The 17,126-nt window shown below is 48.3% G+C and overlaps 1 protein-coding gene across 1 annotated transcript in view; it reads left to right on the plus strand.

Annotated features, from left to right (window-relative positions):
• Nucleotides 1–17,126, plus strand: part of LOC307091457 (CUB and sushi domain-containing protein 3-like) — a gene marked incomplete at both ends in the record, with an annotated part of 210,064 nt that overhangs the window by 78,892 nt on the left and 114,046 nt on the right. The window contains 6 exon segments of the mRNA XM_079758444.1: nucleotides 5,253–5,441; nucleotides 8,025–8,141; nucleotides 9,698–9,913; nucleotides 11,417–11,605; nucleotides 13,344–13,513; nucleotides 14,659–14,815. Of these exon segments, the coding sequence (XP_079614570.1) occupies nucleotides 5,253–5,441; nucleotides 8,025–8,141; nucleotides 9,698–9,913; nucleotides 11,417–11,605; nucleotides 13,344–13,513; nucleotides 14,659–14,815 (1,038 nt within the window).

The following is a 17,126-nucleotide window of genomic DNA, read 5'->3' on the forward strand; positions in this document are numbered from 1 at the left end:
TAACAAGAAGGGCTGCTCTGGAATGTATGGATCCAAATAAAGTTGAAATGACGCATTCTAGACGCACACGTCGATTTGATGGAGAGAAAATCTGCCGTGTTCTTGGTTTGGAAGTAAAAGTATGGTTTGGTGCATTTTTCGTTGTCCAGGTTTCGTTATCTGAGGACGTTGAAAGGGAGCTATTTTCTCCTTCGAGGGCCCTGTGTATCTGCAGGGGGTAGGGGGGTGGGGACAACAGCCCTAACCTGGAGCCCTGCTGAGCACAGCTGCCGATATCGGAGTGACAGCCCACAATAGACTAGTGTTCTGCGTGCTGACACTTTGCCCGTGTCAATCACAGGAAACTACTGCAGAGAGTTTGATTGAATTGTGCCTTTAGATAGGGGCACCAAACTGAACGTTCTGCTCCTATACATGTCATCATTTCTTTCAAATGTGTGTATTTGTGTGTGTGTGTGTGTGTGTGTGTGTGTGTGTGTGTGTGTGTGTGTGTGTGTGTGTGTGTGTGTGCATAATATTCAATATGTCTTTGTATTGCATATAGCTTTTTTCTTTATTTTTTATAATGATAGTTTATGGTTGCTTTAGATTGCTTTAATTGTGTCAGTGGTATCAGAGAAGTCACTCTGCTTCTGACAGGTGTGCTTAATTTGCGAATAATTAGGAGCGTGTTAGTCATCAATTAGTGCCTCCTCAGCTTGGAGGCGCTGTTGCCATCCTTCTAAGAATAATTTCCATATATAGTTTCCATGTATATATCTATGGAAAGGACTGTGATTATAATGAGGGGGTGAGTGATTTTTAAGAAATAAATCTGGTCTTGATTTTTTTATATATATAATAATAAATAATCAAGATCAGATTTATTTCTTTGAGTCAATATCAAAAATCAGTTTCTTTAGCAATTACTCGCCCTCTTGTCGTAATCACAGTTATTCCATTCTACGGAATAATAGATGACTTCACTGATTTGAGGAGCTTTTAAGTGGTGGCAAGAAAAAGGGGCGTGTTCCTCAGATAACTTATCGAGCCAGCCTGGCCGGCCGGACTGAACCGGTCTTCCTTAACTCTGCTCCAGCTGCGAATCGCTCCAATTTCAAACCGACTCCGCTCGGCAGGACATGAGGTCACCCTCCAGTGATCAGTTCTCCCAGACCGCCCATTGATCCGTCTGAGGTGTTAAGGTGTTTATTCAGTCTGAGGTCTGAGCCGAGGCCGCTGGCTGATGACTCCACACACGCAACAAGCACGCTGGTACCGGCTACCGGTGTCAGAAGTATCGGGCCTGAAGCCACATCAACGCAGCTTTCAAATATGCCGTGTGATTGGCATGATGCTTGAAATACGTTGTCGTTTTATTCAGTCTGAGGTGTTGGCAGAGACCGCTTGTTGTAGAATCCACACTAGAAATAAGCCTCCTGGTATTGGCTACTGGTGGTAGCAACAACTTGCCAGTTAAACCAGTTATTCTCAACTGGGGGTTCCTATCACATACGTGGGGGTGCCTGTTTTCAGTGAGTCACAGAGCGTATGCCAAACCTGAGCTTTTAGAGGGAAGCTCATGGATTAAATCATCTTTCAATGTTGAATCATGTTTTAATGAATTACCATTTTACTGAGTTAAGCCCGACTTGTTTCAGCACTTTGTTCACTCAATGGTTTCAATAGTACATGAAGGACTTCATTGCTTGCTGCAATACTATTATCATATTATTGCAGTAACATTCTTTATAGATTTGGGTCCTGGCCAAGGCTAGACCAGTTGAGAACCACTGTTTTAAACCACTTTCCAATATATTTTCAATATACCACGCGATCATGAAGATCCTTGACACATGTGCTCCCACTCACACAAACATTTATAGATTTGTTTAAATAGACGTTTTCCAAATGTAATGTAACGGGTGAACATTGCCTCAAATTGCCTCATTCGCAATGTTTGCAGGTCATATTTGAATCCCATCTTCGGTGAACTGGGTTTGTAAGAGCTTGGCCTCAGTTGGGTTTAGATTGATGTGCTGTCTGGTAGGACAAGTCCTCATAGTTATATGTGGTGGATTCCCCCACCTTTCACATCCTGGTCGTCCCACCTTGTGTGAACATGTGAAGAAGCAGCACTCAAAACACCACCATTATTCTGGAACAATGGTCTATTGTAGAGTGGGATTTAAAGTTTAAAGTAGAAAGTTTTTCCTATCTCTACCATGGTAACAAAGCGAGCTCTCCCCTACTGCTGTCTGACAGAACCATTGCAGAATGCATTAAAGTGACGTTAAACGCTGTATAGATGGACACAGAGGTTAGCTTCTCCAGTCTGCCTTCACTTGGACCTCTTGACCTCCTCTGGCCACAGGGAGTATTTATTTACCTGCTGTGGGAGCGTACTTTTGTAACAGAAACAATCAGAGATCACTGAAGTTAGACAGGTCGTATTGACCGGTTAAACATTCTTGGCACATCTCGGTATTAAACCAACAACTGCAGCCTTGTCTTGTTTTTCTTCCCATGTGTCGTGGCCTTCTGTGTGTGTGGGTAATCCCCCAATCACACATTCAGACAACCAGGGTGAATTATTAAAGCCAAGCTTAAGTCAAAACAGCAGTCTGACTTTGAGGAAGAAAAAGTTGCTTTGCTCTTCATTATGCATCCAACCTGGATCCTTAACCTACCCCTGTCATTATCTCCGTAATGGCATTGCTGGTCCTGTCAGCGTTTTTGTCTTTTCGGAATTAATGGGGCCGAGAAGTTTCATGGTTTCTGGAATCGAAGGAATACACGTAGAATTTATTTCATTAGTTACACTGATGCTGAGTTTATGAAGAATGAAACATTTAAACAATTAAGGCCTTTGTTTACAATCAGTCAAGTGCACCACATTTATCATATAGAGCAAATGTTGTCTTTATCGTGAATCTTTATTAACTATAGCATAAAAAATGAGCTTTAAACACCCCATCCTTGCTCATCCTTGCCCATCCCACATCAAGGAAACCCAGTAGTCACATGCGCAGCTCGACGAAGCTACCCTTTTCATTGTATTGTTCATCATTAAAATGCATTTCATTTTCCTGCCATGAAGCGTGTGTCAAATTATTCAAAACACCATTCAATGGCAAAATAACTTACCCCACATGGCCATCCATCTCAAACAAGTCCTGTCCTTAGCGTCTACTGTCTTCCATCGTTCTCCATTTCAAAACCCTCTCAAACATCTCACACCCTTCCTCTCCTTACTTTTTCTGTCTTTGTTCTCCGTCCCCAAACCCTCTTAAACATCTGAAACCCTTCCTGTCCTTAGCATCTACTTTCTTCTACGTTCTCAATCTCAAAACCCTCTCAGATATCTAAAACCCCCTCCCCTTCCTTAACGTCTTCTGTCCTCTATCGTTCTCCTTCTCACAAACATCTCAAACCAGTCCTGTCCTTCACTTCTTCTCTCTCCTAGCGTTCTCCATCTCGCAACCCTCTCAAACGTCCCAACCCACTCCTGTCATTAACGTCTACTGTCTACGTTCTCCATCTCAAAACCCTCACTAACATCTCAAAACCCTCTCAAACATCTCAAAACCCTCTCAAACATCCCAAACCCTTCCTGTCTTTACCCTTTCCTTGCCCACGCATGGACTTACTGGTCACTGTTGAGAACATCACTGTATCTCCTTCTCCAACTGCCAAAAACCTTGGTGTAGTGTTGGACAATCAGTTATGCTGCACCGCAAACATCACTGCGGTGGCCCGGTCCTGCAGATTTGCACTTAACAACATCCGCAGGATCCGGCCCTTCCTCACAAGGGAAGCAGCTCAGCTTCTAGTCCAATCACTGGTCATCTCCCGCCTCGACTACTGCAACTCGCTCCTGGCTGGACTCCCTGCCTCTGCGATTAAACCCTTGCAGCGCATCCAGAATGCGGCAGCGCGCCTCGTGTTCAACCTACCAAAGTTCTCACATGTAACCCCCCTCTTCCATGACCTCCACTGGCTCCCTGTAATAGCTCGCATCAGATTCAATATGATGGTACTGGCATACAAGGCAGTCGATGAAACTGCCCCTGCCTACCTCCAAGCATTAGTAAAGCCACACACCCCAGCTCGATCCCTCCACTCAACTACCTCAGCTGGACGTCTGGTACCGCCATCGCTAAGAGCAAGCAAAGGTCGATCAGCAAAGTCACAACTTTTCTCTGTTTTGGGACCTCAGTGGTGGAACGAGCTCCCTACCGATGTCAGGACCGCAGAATCGCTCACCAGCTTCCGCAAAAGACTCAAAACTCACCTGTTCAGAGTTCATCTCGACTCTGCATAGAAACTAATGCACAGCCACCATTGAATGTTGTACGTCCTGGCACTTATTCAAGGTACTTAATTGTGTAGCATCTACAGTAGCTGCTATCGTTGCTTTACACAGGGAATGGGTTAGCCTAGCGATTGTAATACTTGCACTTGGTTCTATGAACGTCTTTACTGTACCGACAGCGATATATTGTTTCACTTCTTATGAGAAATGTACTTATTGTAACAAATGCACTTATTGTAAGTCGCTTTGGATAAAAGCGTCTGCTAAATGCCCTAAATGTAAATGTAAATGTCTTCTATCGTTCTCCCTCTCAATACCCTCTCAAACATCTCAAAACCCTCTCAAACATCCCAAACCCTTCCTGTCTTTAATGTCTACTGCCTTCTATCGTTCTCCATCTCAAAACCCTCTGAAACATCCCAAACCAGTTCTGTCCTTAAGGAGCACCTATTAGGCTTTTCCGACTTTCATGACCTATAAACGTTGTTATAATGATTTATAGTCATGTTTAACCATACTAAAGTGTCAAATAATGACGTACATGCATGTAGACGTATTCCCTGCTGACCGTCTGGGGTGGCTGTGCAGAGCGCTAAACACTAGGGACGCCGGTCGCAATTCACTTGTTCAAATTTCCGGGATTTATCCACGTAGAACAATCCGGATTTTCCATGTATGGTAATGCTGCAACATGCTCTTCCGGAAGGTAACCAATCACAACGGAGTGGGGTTGGCAGGAGGGGGGCGAGGGGGCGGAGAAGGACGAAGCCGAGTGTTGACAGAGAATGCTGAAAGCGCCCAAATGAGAGGAGAGAGTTTCCTGAAAATCAACATTGTTTTTTGTGCTGTGATTCATGTCAGGTTGCTCTATAGGAGTCATTAATAAGAAATGAAGACCAGAAAAGTAGTATAATAGGAGATCTTTTAACATCTACTGTCTATCGTCTCCCCCTTCCAGTCGTGACCCTGGACACTTACTCATGCATGGACCCGGGCATCCCGGTAAACGGGGCGCGACTGGGCCACGACCTGTCCATCGGCGCCACCGTCAGCTACCGCTGCGAGCCTGGCTACCGCCTGAGCCATGAAGAGGCGCTGGCCTGCGAGAGGAACCACTTCTGGAGCAACCCGCTGCCTACCTGTGACGGTACGTTGGTGACCCGGACAAACAATGTGTTATCGTTTCATGCAGAGCCCCGGGCATGTTTTCCGCCATACTGCACGTGGTACGCACGGGGTTAAGTCACGGTCAACCGAGTGCCCACTTTTATGTTATGTTTTTGTGAGCCGTGATGAATAAAACAAATACAACATGTCAGGGCTGTGATCTATGATGTTTGATGATCCTTTGCGTGCGAACCAGTGTGTGCCAGTGTGGTAATCCAGGCGTGATAGTTTTGATGTTCGGCGGATGATGTAATTGATTCGGAAATTAAGCGTGGCCACAGCGTCTCTCGGTACAAGCTCCCTTTGTGAGCCGTTTGATTTGCACAGACAGTAATTGATGTTTTGCAGGAAGCTAATTCCATTGGCTTGGACTCTTTTCTGCAGTTGTTTTTATTCCCAAACTAAAATAAACATTGCGGTCCAGTCGGCATCGGGCAAACGCTTTCTCAGAAGCACTTAAACCTCTACTGTTTAAACAAATCCACCAGAAGGGTTTTTTTTCGGAGCAGAAACTCGGCAAAGTAACAAGTTTTTTAAATTTCTAAAAATATTCAAAATCGGTGTTGAACCGATACACCCAGGTTGTTTTCGGAGTCGTGTTCGCCTAAAAAAGCAGAGCGCCGTCATCCCACAGAAAAAGGTTTGTTTTTAAATCTCAAATCCCTTCTCTTTCATTGAACCTAAAAAAACAATAATTTCTGGGCTTATTTACGCTTTTTCCCCATTCCGCTGTTTTCGCAAAAAAACGCCCATGCAGGATCGACACCGCTCAGTCCGTAAATAGAAGTACGAACAAGCAACGCCGCCCGATGGCGGCGGGCTGCTGAAACGTCCGAATGACACAAGGGAAGGCAAAGAGCACTGGGGGGTAGGGTAGGGTAGGGGGTGGAGGGGTAGGGAGGGGGGCTAGCGCGCTTCAGAGCCTGGTGTTTACGGCGTCGGCGCGGCTCGGCAAATTGCACGGAAGCCTGGCGGCGTACTCATCCTACAGGTGTCGGCGCCCGGGGCCCCGGTCGCCATGACCACCGCCTCCCCCGCACGCCGCTACCTCCGACTGTACTCATCCACTTTTAATGACTTTATGTAATTTTAGCTCATTAATAAAAACATGTGATATAATTTTGTTGGTGAGCGCGGAACCAGGGGGCCTTGATGTGTTGTGCTGCTGGAGGGCCCTTGGGTGCTAGGAGAGAAAGGAAGGAAGGAAAGAGAGGGTGTGCGTCCGTGTGTGTGTGTGCCTGTGACGTGTATGTGTATGTGTGCGTCTGTTGCACATGTATGTGTGTGTCAGTGTGTGTTTGTTGGTATGTGTGAGTGCATGCACACGTGTGGAGCACATGCATGCACGTGCACACACACACACACGCCTGCCTGTGTCTGTGTGCGTCTGATACAGCTGTGCCGCCCCGGGGCTCCTCTTGTGATCCAGCTTATTAGCATTCCCCACGTTTCCCTCCTTTTTTAAAGTCGTTCACCGTTTCTCTAATATTTGCCGACCAAAACTGTCTCATCGCGGCGCGATCCAGCCGAGTGTTTATAAGTCGTTGCCAACTTCAGGCTAACGTCCGGGGCCTACAGGAAACAAAAAAAGGCACTGCACCTCATTTATTCAACGCTGTTTTTATCCCCAAACGGCGCCCTTTATGCGTGATGACCTTTGTAGGTGCACGGCAATGTGACAACGTCGGGGAAAAGAGCTTGTGTTTTCTTTTTTTGAACAATACCCAATTAGACAGGTTAACCTTCAGGCGGAAATAGCATTAGCCTGTGTTGCCCCCGGCGACCTTTGAGGCCAAAGGCTCTATCTTATTAACTTATTGTGATGAGATAAAGAGCTCTCCTGTCAGAGCGCTATATGTCACCAGTCATCCCACCATAGCCAGGTGGACGCTGATGTCTCAACTGCGGGACGCCTGCGCTTTGGCTCCGCCAACCTATGGCCCCGCCCACCTCTGGTGTGTTGAGCTGCAGGTGTTATATAAAGTTGTTACTGCTTCACGCTGGTGATTGTGTGTGTGTGTGTGTGTGTGTGTGTGTGTGTGTGCGCGTGTGTGTATGTGCCAAACAAACCTTTTGAATTCACTCTCAACCAATGCTATTCCGCTCCAATGATGCAAGCCCCTTTTAGAAAAGTAGTCTGCCCTTCTCTCTAAAATGGTGAGCAGAGGGCCATATCTCAATTTCGTTCGAGTGAATAACAATTTGTTAGTCAATTTGTGCAGAAATGATGTCAATTTTATGATGTCAACCCTAGCCACCCTCCCCCCCCCAAAGGGCAATGAAGAACCCTTAATAATCAAGGAAGTAACCTTGAGAAGGAACGGCGAAAGACAGACCCCTCCTTCCGGGGATGGAAGGAGGGATTCATTTAGGAGTGCAATAAATAAAAGTGTGGTGTCCATGCATCAATGTCAGCATCACCTTGGCCTGATCTCTTCTCTGCCCTCTCTCGTTCTCTCTCTCTCTCTCTCTCTCTCTCTCTCTCTCTCTCTCTCTCTCTCTCTCTCTCTCTCTCTCTCTCTCTCTCTCTCTCTCTCTCTCCCCCTCCTCCTCCCCCTCTCAGCGTCGTGCGGGGGCGACATCCAAGGCCCGGGCGGTATCATCCTGTCTCCGGGCTTCCCGGAGCTCTACCCCAGCTCCCTCAACTGTACCTGGACCGTGGAGGTCAGCCATGGCAAAGGTAATCCCGAACCCAGGTCTCCCACCCTGGGCACAATTCCCGAGCCTCTGCGTCTGACGCGACGTGACGGGTTGGAAGGGAGCGCTCGGGGCGATCCGGGAAGGTCACGGTAGACGTGGAAACGGGTATCGCGTTGTTATTGTGGTTTTTGGACCTGCGTTTTTAATCTTTGCCACTACTACGACTACTACGATATTAAACCCTATCCCTGACCCTTATTATAGCGCTTCTCTAACCGGTGGCCACTCGAAGCGCTTTACCATAAGGCCTGACATTAACCCATTCATGCACACTTTCGCACACCGACGGCGGGGTCGGCCACGCGAGGTGACAGCCAGCTCGTCAGGACTAGTTAGGGTGAGGTGTCTTGACACCTCGACACTCAGCTAGGAGGAGCCGGGGATCAAACCAGCAACCACTCCGTTGACCAGCCGACCCGCTCTGCCTCCTGAGCCTCATGCCGCCCGCGTCGCTCTGCACGGTATGGTGGAGAACACGCTGCTGGTGCCACTGGGGTACTGCGGGGGGGTTCTTTCTTGTTATGCACCTGGCACCTCCTTGCTTTGTTTCTACCCCGCACTGTTGCATCGTGGGCATCTTCTTTAATTCTTTATAAAAAAATAGCTGATGGAAAAAAAGCTGATCATTTAGGTTGACGAATAATCGCTTCCATGGCGTTTAATTCTGCGGCATTAAGATGAACTGCCGTTACACCTTTCCTCCTGTTGTTATTTTTAATTGATTGCGGTAATAATTTCCCCTCAAATTGCTACAAAATGAGCCTATTAGGGGTAATTGATAACACTCATAACGATGGCATATCACAGTTTTTCTTCGTCTTACATTACAGCATAACCGTTTATATGATCCCTGCGTGGCACCTCTCCTCTTTCATCCCCCCCCCCGCATGATTTCAACAGGAAATTGATGGAACTCAACGCTGACGTCTGTAATCTTGTCCCTGCTGTTTTGATTCGATGCCAAACCTTTCCTCAAAGAGCCTCATCGAAACCACTGCTGTGCGTTGCCATTTTGCAACAAACTGATCTCACTCTCCCTGCTGATTGGCTATCACGCCCCACCACGCGCTCCCCCCCCCAAGGTGTCCAGGAAGAAGTTGATGGTAGTTTCACACATTTTTGGGCTTTTCCTCCCACAGTCCCATCAGCTATTTAATCACACTCTCTCCCCTGGGTTCAAGGGGGCCTCATCCCCTGGCGGCCATCTTGATAAACCTCTGTCCTAAACATTCGCGTTTAAATCCGAGATTGGTGTGAAGGCCCATGCCACGGATAGAATTAATGTCCTCGCATTGCCGGTCGCATCGCACTCAAACTCAATAAACGCCTACTTTTCGCACCAAAGCACAAAAACATTCAGAAAGGTGTTTCACACCAGGAACACAAAATACGACATATCCTATCCTAGCCTCGTGGGTCCAAGTGTCCAAGTTCGGAACTCGACCGCGACTTTTTAAAAAAGTACGTGCTCCGCCAAAAGGCCCTTGGCTCCTCTGAACCTCTCCGTTCTCCCTCCTCCTCCTCCCCTCGCTCCAGGCGTCCAGTTCACCTTCTACTCCTTCCACCTGGAGGACCACCACGACTACCTGCTGATCACGGAGAACGGCAGCTTCAGCCGCCCCCTGGCGCGGCTCACCGGGTCGGAGCGCCCCGCGCCCGTCAACGCCGGCCTCTACGGGAACTTCAAGGCCCAGCTCCGCTTCATCTCGGACTTCTCCATATCGCTGCAGGGCTTCAACATCTCCTTCTCGGGTGGGGCTGGGGGCGGGAAGTGGGAGGAGAAAGGGAGGATGAAGAGGGTTGGAGGGTTGGAGTAGGGAGGGGGGGAGGGAGGGAGGGAGGGAGGGTCAGTAGGGTTGGACAGCAGGGGGGGGGCGGGGAGAGGGTGGGAGAGAGGGGAGGGAGGGAGGAGAGGCATGTGGCTTTAGCTGGAGGGATCGCTGTCTTTGCCAGGGATGAGAGGTTGAGGCACGCTGTGTCCGGATCAAAAGAAAGGTGGGGAAGGTGGGATGGCGCGTTACGGGGGATGCAGTGGTTCTTTGCTGCCAGATGGGGGCTGATTATTTACGCTTTTCTCCGTCTAACAAGTGGTGCGTCAGGGGGAATAGCGTGGCACAGGGAGGGCGTGTTCGGGGCTCAGGCTTAAAGACTTAATGCGATCATCGACAGCAACACAGGCGACGATCAGAGTCCGACCGTTCGATCGGGGAGATCAGGAGCGTTGAGCCCCGCTCGCTCCTTAAGGAGACGAGACAGCCGCAACATGTGAGGCAGTGATTTGCGTGTCTGATCAGGGGTGAGCTGGAGGTTGGGCCGAGTTGATCCAAGCGGGATCATTAAGAGGGGGCAAGGTCAGCGGGGGTATAGACGGTGTCTCCTGGAGCGGGATGATCATCAAAGCGGACGTCAGACTCGTATCTCCCTCCCCACCATCCCCCCACTCTGCCTGAGGGAGGCAGGGAGGGAGGGTGGGAAGGAGGGAGAGAGAGGAGGGAGGGAGGGAGAGAGAAAAGAAGGGAGGGAGGGAGGGAGAAGGGAGGGAGGGAGAGAGAAAAGAAGGGAGGGAGGGAGGGAGAGAGAAAAGGAGGGAGGGAGGGGAGGGAGGGAGGGAGGGAGAGAGGGAGGGGAGGTAGAGAGAGAGATACAGCCAGAAGGGGGAGAGATAAGATGAATGCAATGGAGGGGAGGGGGTTATGTTGGAAGGGGGAAAGAGGGAGATAGAAAAAACGTGGGAAAATAACGATGAAATGAGTGTGTAAGTCACGTGCGGTCTAGATAGATATTTGCCCGCTGTTCGCTGAGGCGGAGCAAACCCTCGCGTGGTCATGAATATTCATGCAGTTATCTGATGATTAGAGCAGTCTTTTTGTCCTTATGTGCTCCGCAATTAGAGTCTATGGATTGCCTGCTAAGCAATGCATTTAAAACTTTTATGACCTTTGAAAAGGGCTGCCAATTTGTTTAGCCTTTGGTTGGTGCGAGCACTGGGTACAAAAAGTACTTCAAATTCGTACTCCGATCCCAACGCTCAAGCTCGTGGATTTAATTGGCACTAGATATAATTAGCATGAATCATACGTTATTCATATTTCCTTTCCCTTTATAATGAATGACAACGTCGGTCCTTCTTTCAACAAAACAAGGCCTTCCATGTTTTTCTATCACACTCAAAAGACGCTTCGACACCAGATACGTGAATTCAACATTACCGTAATATTTCTCGTCCCCCCCCCCCCCCCCCCCCCCCCCTTCCAGAGTACGACCTTGAACCCTGCGAGGACCCCGGCAAGCCCCAGTTCGGCGGGCACGCGGGCTCCAGGTTTGGGATCGGCGACTCACTGGCCTTCACCTGCAACGCGGGCTACCGCCTGCAGGGGGCCAGGGAGGTGGTGTGTCTGGGGGGGGGGCGGCGCATGTGGAGCGCCCCTCTGCCAAGGTGTGTGGGTACGTGGTCAGCGCTTTCGACTCCTTTTTGCTGCTCTTTCAGTCCTTCTGTTGTGGTGGTGGTGGTGGTGGTGGTGGTGGTGGTGGTGGTGGTTGCTCGTACCGTGGCTCTGACGACGTTCAAACCTCAGCTAGGGAGGGCCTGTGACTGAACACGCACCGGCAGGTACACTATGTTTCGTTTGTTGTTTTCGTTCGCGTTCGGAATTCGCAACCGTTCATTTCAATCATGTTGGCAAAGATTTCATGACGGGTCAGAGTTTAACAGTCTTGACCCAACCGTTAAAAAAAAAAAAAGGATTTTCCTTGCTGCATGACGCAGTTTTTCTCTACCCAATGAAAGACCGAGTGCGTCAAGATCAACTGGTTTGGTTTGAGCCCTTTGTGATTGTAATCAATCCAAGGCTCTCTGTGTGTGAGGCCCTGGCCGAAGACCGATCATGCTGAAGCTGGCGAAGGCCCTTGCCACACAAAGGTTTCCGATCTCTCGAGGCTTTAGGGGGCGATGGGGCCTCCTCAGCCCAGATTAAGCCGGCTTAAATTTCCCAACCAAACACATGTTGGGGCCGCTGCTATGCAGAGCACTCTGGCTATCGTCTCCGTCATGTTTGGCCTCGCTCCACTAAACGACGCCTTAATCACAGTTATCGCAATCGTATTCTTCCCCGATCACGCAGAGAATCACATTAAGACACAAAGAGGTTTGCCAGAGGAGTTAAAAGGGTAAACTATTCAGGGATTATCGTCACAAGCGTGTGTTTTCTCCCCGAACGACTGTTAACTGGTTTAACATGCGCCGGCTGTCGTTTCATTTTCCTTTGCTCCCCGCGACTTTGAGGTGCACATTACGGGCATAAAGCACAGAGATGCATACTCCTCGACTGATTGAAGCCACTTGGGTGAAATAAGTGCAGAGGATCTAGCTCCACTTAAGGGCACTAGGTGCTTGGCGAAACATCGCTTTGGTACTTTTGCCGGAGTATATTTTCCTACCTCTCCGCGGAGAAGCCTAATTTGATGACTCGTACGCCCGTAAGTGCTCACTCTGAAGATAATTCACAGCATCCTGTTGTGTCAACTACGAGTGCTATGACGTCCCATGATGCAACGCTTCATGCCTGTTCACTAGTCCCCATGTGCGATTAACATGGTTATGGCGGCATGAATATTACAAGGCGCGAAGCGAGGGCCAAGGAGGCAAACGGCACGACATATCTTTTTATATCTCGTCGAATCTACTGTTGCTCACTTGTTGGGAATAATAAGTGATGAAATATGCATGCTCATAAATGCTGCGAAATAATAAGTAAAAAGAGTTGGGCCAAGTTTTGTTTGTATGCATTAAACATAGCACTGACATATCACGATTATGCGCTCCGGTTCGGTCAAACATGCCCCCCCGCTGTGTGGAATCGAACGCGTGCTATTAAATCCTAAATCCTAAAGAAAAGAACCTGCATGCAAAATCATTAAATCTGTAATGGTTTTAAAATCGGCCGCTTATCCCGCGTTCAATATCTCATGATGCATTTGGATTCGGTTGCTTATTATTGTCGTGATGAATGGATATAATATTCCAATCAATGCTCAAACACATCAACGTTATTCTTAACATCATAATGCCCCTGTCATTGTTATAACCCACACGCATTACATTATAAGTTCAGCAGATTCAGAGTTCAGTCTGTCCGTGCCGTCACGTGACTCTGATCTCCCCCCCCCTCCTCCCGTCCCGTAGCCGAGTGTGGGTCGACGGTCACCGACAGCGAGGGCGCCCTGCTGTCCCCCAACTACCCCATGAACTACGCCAACAGCCACGAGTGTGTGTACAGCATCCACGTACAGACGGGCAAAGGCATCAACGTCACCGCCACTGCCTTCCAGCTCGCGCAGGGAGACATCATCAAGGTACAAAAACAACAACGATAGTAGAAGGTAAACGGACCGGGTTTATAGAGCGCTGTTCCAACCAGTGGCCCATCCAAGCGCTGCACAACATTGCCTCACAGTCACCCGTTCATGCACACATTCACACACCGACGGAGGAGTCAGGGCGGTGCAGCTGATCACCGTGCAGGGCGACAGCCAGCTCGTCGGGAGCAGTTGGAGTGAGGTGTCTTGCTCAGGGGACAACTCGACGCTCTGCCTTGTTTCGGAAATTGTGCGTGACATACGGATGTGTCACAGAGGGTTTGTGAGTTGAATGTTGTTTGTCATCTTATCATCGTCATGACAATGGGGAGCCTTCAGGCAGATTACATCACAGGCACCACTAGGATGATATGGCTGATGTAAAACATGATCTAACGGTGGGTGCGCTTGGAGGTCGGGGATCGTTTAATTAGCCTGGACTTATCATTTGGTGGACACCAGAAAGAAAACACATCCTTGTCTTGTTTGCAGCCCCCACTCTTCCTGGCTCCTCTGCAGGTCACCAGAGTTTGGCGACTGAACTAAATGCCGTTTAACCTCTGAGTGTTTTTCTTTTAAAACCAAATGTCATTGACAAACACTTGGTATTCAGTGTTGACCTGGTGTTGTTCAGGAAGTTTACCGAAGGATTATTCATAGCCAAACACTTACCAAAGGTTTTCTGAAGCTAGGATCTGGTTTTCATCCAAAAATTAATATTGAGGAATGCAATGCTTGTTATTTTTTGCAAAGTAAATATTCATAACTAGCTTGTGTTGCGTGATTCTAGGGTAGAATCGCTGAAGAAGGATAGACTGCCCTTAGAAAGCAAGAAACTTGTTGTCCTTGTATACGGGAAATGGGTTAACCTAGCGATTGTTAGTAATTGGCACTTGTTTCATGAACATCCTAAATGTATCGACAGCGATATACTGCTTCTCTTTCTTCTGACAAACGTACTTATTGTAAGTCGCTTTGGATAAAAGCGTCTGCTAAATGCCTTAAATGTAAAATGTAGTCAAAACCGCTCGTAGCCATCCAACCCAAACCCGGCCCCATAATCCCATGCCTGACGATGATGAGCGACACGTGTACGTTTTTGAACCATCCTTTGTTGCTCTTCTTGTTGACCCCCCTCCCAGGTGTACGACGGCAAGGACACCGCGGCCCACCTCCTGGGCAGCTACACGGGCACGGCCATGCTGGGCCGCTCCCTCGTCAGCACATCCAACCAGCTGTGGCTGGAGTTCTACTCTGACCAGGAAGCCACCGGGGAGGGCTTCAGGCTCCATTACTACAGTGAGAGGGGCGCTGGCCTAGGGCTGTTCCGTTATGGGGAAAAAAATCATAGTCACCATTATTTGTCAATATTAAAATCACCATTATCTTTTAGTTTGAAAACATGATGCATTTTTTCAGCGTTTCTCTCCAAAAAAAAACACTTTTGTAACTGAGAACTTCGAAATTTCCCGTTAAACAAATACACTGAATGTTCGAATAGAAAATGTACGGATCGAAAAAATAATCCAAATATGTATCCAGCTGATGATAATCGCTGTTTTTTTTTTTATTCGAAATCGGGATGAAAATTTGATGAATCGCACAGCCCTGCGCTGGCGTCGACACCATCGCGGAAGGTAGAATAACCGCTACTTCAGTTTAGCCTTGGCTCAGTGAGACCCCAGGGTTTTCGGGACGGGATCGAGACGTTAATTGAATCTCAGCTCACCGTCGTGTCGTATGCGGCTTCTTCCTCGTCGTCCCCGACAACAAGCCAGCTATAGCTGCTGAGATGAATCTCGGTACTGCTTCAGAGCTTTGTTTTCTTTCTCCCCTTCATGTTTGTTATTCTTGCTTCCCGCCCACGTTCATGTTGTCGGTTGCTTGTTTAGTTGCTATAACTGTGTCGGCTAGGTTCCAATCCTTCTTTGGGCTGAAATTACCGTCTATACCTGCCTTGACATGTATTGGTAAATGAGATGAAATTGTTTTGTGTTTGTGAGATTTTCCTGTGCAGTGTTGAGCGTGTGTGTGTGTGTTTGAGTGCACACGCTCATAAAGTTTGGTAAGTGGTTCTCTGATAGTCAGATAGACTCTGGGCTGTTCTCTAATTGGCCTTGTGTGTGTGTGTGTGTGTGTGTGTGTTGTTTGCTGAGACAAGAGAAGCAGGTTGGTGACACTGCAGTCTCCTTTACAATTTATTTTTTAGTGTGTGTGTGTCTCTACGTGTTTGAGTGGGACGTTTCTTCTACGTAGGTGGTTGTTAAAGTCAAGGTTCAACGTGGTTAATGAGAATGGTGAAAATGTCGATTTAATGAGACAAAGCCAAAGCCCGACAATCTCATTAGCTTGGCTTTTGGTTCATACGTGAAGGTCCACCTTTAGTAATATGTCGCTATAAAGAGGTATACCAGATGGAGTAAATCGGGGTGTTAATTAACGTGGTGCGTTTGCCGTCGTACATCAACTGTGCTAAACACACTAAGTTGTACTGCTCTCAGGTTGAGCTGCGATGTGTCCTGTTATTGCTCTAGAAAAACACAAGGTTCCATTAGAGAGGAAATGCATCTTCAGTTGGTTTAATTGCCAGCTGCCATTAAAATGAGGCACGGAGTAATTACATTTAGCTTCTTCGCTGAGCGTGGCCCGTTTCACTCGCACAATGCGTCTTGTTTCCTTTGCGTTTAAACCAACATGTTGTTACACAACATGTTGGGCTCTCAACCAAAACGCAAAGGTGAAGAAAAAGTACACAAAGTCCTCGATAAAAAAAAAAATTCAGTGGAAGAAAGACAAAGAGCAGGCTTTCCAAAAACACATTCCAAGGTCCGGTTTGCAAAATTTGTTCATTCCAACCAAACTGAACGGCGAACGACCCTGTTCAACCGGGGAGCTGTGATTAAAACCCAACCCCTTACCACACAGCCCTCCCACCTCAAGTCCGCCCAGGGCATCAGGCAGTGTTTGGTAAAGTGTGACCAGTCCCGATTAGAGATTTACGACGGGCGTGACACTTGGAACACGGCCATAACAGCGAGCGCGCGGGCTCCCGGCGAGGGAAGAACGCCATAAATCGCGCGTTGCCAGGTTTATGGTCTGTCGTCGCGGCAACGGCGGCGGCGGCGGCTGCTGCTGTATAGCGGGACTCTTAACGTTTTACGTCCCCCGGGCGGGGAGGTGAAGCAGAGACAAAGGCCACGGTCTGGATCAAAAACGCCGCTTTTAACAGCCTTCCCCCGGAAACATCCCGCTTGTTGGAGGCTTGTTTATCTAAATGTGATTCCCGCTCGCCTCCGTGTCGACCCCAACCCCCCGCCTACACCCCCACCCCTCGGATGATTCCCTCCGAAACCCGTAAACGTCCACGCTCAATTGCGCTTTTAATCGTGGCGTCTTAATTGCGCGTTCTTGTTTGCAAAAGGCTGGTTTTACCGCCGCGTAGTATAATGGTGGTTTAGGTCCAATCCTCATCCGTGCTCAACCGAAAATTAATTCCCGAGCTCAATCAATAAGTGCTTTACCATGCAGATAAACGGGAATATTGCCGCTCCTCATGAACGCAGTCATCTTTAAATGCTGATGAATAGCCTGTGTGTGTGTGTGTGTGTGT

Source organism: Pollachius pollachius (genome assembly GCF_949987615.1).
Source record: "Pollachius pollachius genome assembly, chromosome: 1".
Taxonomy (NCBI): Eukaryota; Metazoa; Chordata; class Actinopteri; order Gadiformes; family Gadidae; genus Pollachius; species Pollachius pollachius.